This window comes from Macrobrachium rosenbergii, chromosome 14, assembly GCF_040412425.1.
Source record: "Macrobrachium rosenbergii isolate ZJJX-2024 chromosome 14, ASM4041242v1, whole genome shotgun sequence".
Lineage (NCBI taxonomy): Eukaryota > Metazoa > Arthropoda > Malacostraca > Decapoda > Palaemonidae > Macrobrachium > Macrobrachium rosenbergii.
Window position 1 is genome coordinate 43,026,611 of NC_089754.1, and position 5,660 is coordinate 43,032,270.

The 5,660-nt window shown below is 34.4% G+C and overlaps 1 protein-coding gene across 1 annotated transcript in view; it reads right to left on the bottom strand.

The window, feature by feature from the left end:
• Positions 1 to 745: 745 nt before the first annotated feature.
• Positions 746 to 5,660, bottom strand: part of LOC136845541 (uncharacterized) — a 9,078-nt gene continuing 4,163 nt past the window's right edge. Inside the window, exons 3-4 of the mRNA XM_067115722.1 lie at positions 1,317 to 1,444; positions 746 to 808 (exon numbers count right to left, since the gene is read on the bottom strand). Coding sequence (XP_066971823.1) covers positions 746 to 808; positions 1,317 to 1,444 — 191 coding nt within the window. The remainder of the gene's footprint in view (positions 809 to 1,316; positions 1,445 to 5,660) is intronic.

Consider the following 5,660-nt stretch of genomic DNA (forward strand, 5'->3'; position numbering starts at 1 on the left):
TAATAATAATAATAATAATAATACGAAAATGTTCCGTACAGTCTTCCATCTTTATAGTGACGGCTCTGTCGTCCCGTCTGGGTTAAACCCAACTGATTTTTCCCCGAACGCTTGTTCTTAAATTGGGTCTGGGCTAGTTTTGGCTCTCTGGTTGCCCGTTCCACCAGTATTAAGATTCAGAAAAAAACATATTTATTCTTCTCACAATAGCTCGATAAATATTCCCAGCCTTCTTTTTCTTAAATTCGGTCTGGGCTAGTTTTGGCTCTCTGGTTGCCCGTTCCTCCAGTATTAAGATCCAGGAAAATAATATATATTTATTCTTCTCCCAATTGCTCGATAAATATTACCCCATGAAACAATTTAGTCATTATCGTGATTCCATCCAATTTGGTAATGGGGTTTGAGTGTTCGCAAGGCGATTTAATCCGTGAATATCCATCCACCAGCTTCACGGAAGAGAAAATTCCCTTCCAATATAATGAATGAGATGAAACATCATTATTTCATTTTTTTCCATGCATTTTTCCGCTCAAAAAACACTTTATTACGCGTAATGATAATAGTTCACGTAACGACGTAATGAAGGCGGAACTTTTTTGTTCCGCGTTATTGTTGATTTATCGTATGTATTTTCTTCGTTTTATCTAGTTTGTTTTTGTTGTTTTAGCTTATTTATCTTTGTTGTTTTATCTTATTTATTTGTAAATTTTTGTTAAGGCTTTTCGTATTGCGTTGTGGCAGCTTAGACCAAGAGCGGGTCCGTGATCGTGCCGGGGGTTTCCCCCCTAGTGGGGGTGGTTCCCACCTAGTGGGAGAGGGGGAAGGGGAGGGGGATACAGCTAAGGCTAAGGGGTTAGTCCTTAGGAGATACGTCACACCCATCGCTTGTAATTTCAGAGGACTCACCTTACAAGGCAGGAATTGGGTGGGACACCTGAGATTAGTGGAACGGAGAGAGAGAGAGAGAGAGAGAGAGAGAGAGAGAGAGAAATTCTATAGTTACTGGCCATGTCAATATATTTTTTTTCTTATGATACCGCGTAGTTTTAAAATGCTCTGTGCTTCTTAGTATTGCGATGGCTGCTGCACCGGAGATTGCAAGCAATTGAATTTTTGCAGTTGTTTAGGTTTTTGCAAAAGAAGAAAGTTTTTTTTCTCAAGTCCAGCTCTGCTCCCATGTCTTTCATGGCCACATGAAGAACTTGATGTCTTTCAGTATGATATTCGCTGGATTAACTCTTGTTTTGTTTTTTCAACTCGCCCACATGCAAGTGGTCAGGTGTGTATGTTACGTGTTTCGTACAATGGCTTACCAAACGCCTTTTCCTCCTCCTCCTCCTCCTCCTCCTCTTCTTCTTCTTCTTTTTCTTCTTCTTCTTCTTCTTCTTCTTCTTGAGTTCATCTTGTCTCTCTGCATCTGGGGAAACGCTGATTTGGTTACCTTCCAAAGTCACAGGTAACGAAGATGATATACTCGACGTCGAACCTGATTATCGTTTGTTAATCTCTCTCTCTCTCTCTCTCTCTCTCTCTCTCTCTCTCTCTCTCTCTCTGATGGCACTGGGAAGCCTCTTCTACAAAGTACGTTCGATGTCAAAATGGTTGTTATTCTACATTTGCTTTCTCTCTCTCTCTCTCTCTCTCTCTCTCTCTCATTGATGTCACTGGGAAGCCTGTTCTCCAAAGTACGCTCGATTTCAAAATGGTTGTTATTCTACATTTGCTTCTCTCTCTCTCTCTCTCTCTCTCTCTCTCTCTCTCTCTCTCTCTCTCTCTCTCTCTCTCTCTCTCTCTCTCTCATCGATGTCACCGGAAAGCCTGTTCTCTTAAAAGTACGCTCGATGTCAGAATGGTTGATATTATACACTTGCGTCATCCTCTCTCTCTCTCTCTCTCTCTCTCTCTCTCTCTCTCTCTCTCTCTCTCTCTCTCTCTCTCTCACTACTTCTCCAAAGTTTTCTTACTGTCAAAACGGTCGTAATTCCTTCTCATTTGCGTCATCCAGTCATTGGCTGATTGCATATCTTGAGCGGATGACTGGTTGGATGTCAACTAATTGATGTTGCAACATCTTGGTTTAAAGTAATCAAACTGGCATTATGAGTCAGCCAGGTAAGAATCCTTCTGATTAACGCTAACTGTCAACCATTTACCATGTAGCTTGCAGGTGAATTTTGCCCGCAAGCGCCCGTGACCAGAGTAACTTTGATAATGGATAATCGGGGATCGTCTTATCAACTGTCTTACGGCATTATTTTTGCTGTGTAACTTTACCGAATTCTAAAAATACCTAACGATTCTTTGCAGCGTGCCTTCGACCCCTAGCTGCAACCCTTTTCATTCCTTTTACTGTACCTCCGTTCATATTCTCTCTTTTTCATCTGACTTTCCACCCTCCCCTAACAATTGATTCATGGTGCATCTTTCAAACCTTTCTACTGTCAATATCCGTTTCAGCACTGAATGATCTCATAGGTCCCAGCATTTGGCCTTTGGCCTAAATCGTATATGCTATCTAGCTAGCTAAAAATGATAAGTAAATTCCGGGAGATGTTTCACTAATTGATTGGTCTCCGAAAGCTGGTTATGGACTCCTTTTCGGATTCCATTATCCTTACTACTGCTACTACTACTACTACTACTACTACTACTACTACTACTACTACTACTACTAATAATAATAATAATAATAATAATAATAATAATGATAATAATAATAATAATATGAATTACCAATAACGGTTTTAAAGGGAGAGTCATTCCATGATCCCTAATTACCACAGTCATCCCTCTTTTAAGACTGATTAATTTACGTCATTTGGCGTCACATCTCTACGGTCATTAACGCCCCCCTTCCCTCTTAAGAGGTAGCCCTGTTCCCTTCTGGAGGACCAGGCCCTAATTTTACCGTTTTCTTTTTTCTTACTTTAAAGAGGCTTAGATAGCGGGCGATTTGGTTGCTTAAAAAAGACAATGAATATCTTTAAAGGCTGAGTAAAGCTAGTGAATGCTATCTGTAATGGTTTAGTAAAAATTGTGAATATTGTCCTCAGTGGTTGAGCAAAAAATATGGATACTATCTTTAATGGTTGAGTAAAAAATATGATACTATCTTTAGTGGTTGAGTAAAAAATATGAATATTATCTTTATGGTTGAGTAAAAAATATGATACTATCTTTAGCAGTTAAGTAAAAAATATGAATATTATCTTTATGGTTGAATAAAAAATATGAATACTATATTTAATAGTTGAGTAAAAAATATGAATTTTATCTTTATGGTTGAATAAAAAAATATGGATATCTTTAATGGTTGAGTAAAAAATATGAATTTTATCTTTATGGTTGAGTATAAAATATGAATACTATTTTTAATGGTTGAGTAAAAAATATATGAATTTTATCTTTATGGTTGAGTAAAAAATGTGAATACTATCTTCAATGATTGAGTAAAAAATATGAATACTCTCTTTAATAGTTGGGTAAAAAATAAGAATAATATCTTTAAGGTTGAGTAAAAAAAAATATGAATACTGTCTTTAATTGTTGAGTAAAAAATATGAATACTATCTTTAATGGCTGGGTAAAAAATGTGAGTACTGTCTTTAAGGGTTGAGTAAAAATATGAACACCATCCATGAGTAAGTTAGATTGGAACTGTAGTAGGCGACTCGTGTTGATTCTCCTACAAAATAAGATAAAATCTGTGTCACCTCGTCAGTTTTATGGCAATTTCTTTTTCTCCAGCTGAAATTAGCTTTGTCCAGTTTTCTTGAGACGATTGCACCAAGAATAATTATCTAACATACTCGCATGTCCTTGGTAAAGTCAAAGTCAAGAATTATCAGGTGGGATTATACCAAATTTTAAAAGTTTTAGACAAATTATATTTATGAAAAACTGAAGGGTCTAGGAAGTATTATTATTATTATTATTATTATTATTATTATTATTATTATTATTATTATTATTATTATTATTATTTTTTTCCTTTTTCCTTAAGGAGATTATGCCAGGAATAGTTATCTAACAGATACATATGTCCTTGCTAAGATCTAAGTCAAGAATCGTCAGGCGGAATTGTAACAAATGTCATAAGTCTTAAATTATAATCTACGAAAATTTGAAAGGGCTAGGAAGTAATAGATTATTATTATTATTATTATTATTATTATTATTTATTATTATTATTATTATTATTATTATTTTATCTCTTTATTATTATTATTATTTATATTATTATTATTGTGTATATCTATGAAAAATTGAAAGAGCTATGAAGAAATGAGCTTATTATTATTATTATTATTATTTATTATTATTATTATTATTATTATTATTAGTAGTTATTATTATTATTAGTAGTATTAGTCTTATATCAATGAAAAATTGAAAGGGCTATGAAGAAATAGCTTATTATTATTATTATTATTATTATTATTATTATTATTATTATTATTATTATTAGTAGTAGTAGTAGTAGTAGTAGTAGTAGTAGTTAGTAGTCTTAAATTATATCTATGAAAAATTGAAAGGACTATGAAGAAAAGCTTATTATTATTATTATTATTATTATTATTATTATTATTATTATTATTATTATTATTATTATTAGTCTTAAATTATATCTATGAAAAATTGAAAGGGCTATGAAGAAATAGCTTATTATTATTATTATTATTATTAGTCTTAAATTATATCTATAAAAAATTGAAAGGACCATTAAAGCATTATTATTATTATTATTATTATTATTATTATTATTATTATTATTATTATTATTATTATTATTATTAACCACAGGTGCGCAGGAAAGGAACAAGAAGAAACATCGATAATTACGACGGTAACAGCGACGAAAATAATGACATTCATCACGATGATTTACGTAATGACTCGACACAACAACTGTAATCACACTGATAGCAACAATAACAACAGTAAACATCACATCTGCCAGTCTCTCTCTCTCTCTCTCTCTCTCTCTCTCTCTCTCTCTCTCTCTCTCTCTCTCTCCATAAATGTGTGCCCATTTTACAGATATATGACAGGTGTGACGTATGTACTTATAAGGTGTACATGTTTGTGGGCACATCTCTCTCTCTCTCTCTCCTCTCTCTCTCTCTCTCTCTCTCTCTCTCTCTCTCTCTCTCTCTCTCTCCATAAATATGTGCACATTTACAGATATATGACAGGTGTGACATATGTACTTATAAAGTGTTTACATGTTTGTGGGCACATCTCTCTCTCTCTCTCTCTCTCTCTCTCTCTCTCTCTCTCTCTCTCTCTCTCTCCATAAATATGTTCACATTTTACAGATATATGACAGGTGTGACGTATGTACTTACAAGGTTTACATGTTTGTGGGCACATTCTCTCTCTCTCTCTCTCTCTCTCTCTCTCTCTCTCTCTCTCTCTCTCTCTCTCTCTCTCTCTCCATAAATATGTGCACATTTTACATATATATATGACCGGTGTGAAGTATGTGCTTACAAGATGTACATGTTTGCGTGTACATCTCTCTCTCTCTCTCTCTCTCTCTCTCTCTCTCTCCTCTGCACATTTTCATATCTCTGTACAAGATGTACATGTTTGCGTGTACATCATCTCTCTCTCTCTCTCTCTCTCTCTCTCTCTGTATCGAAACGATGGTGGAA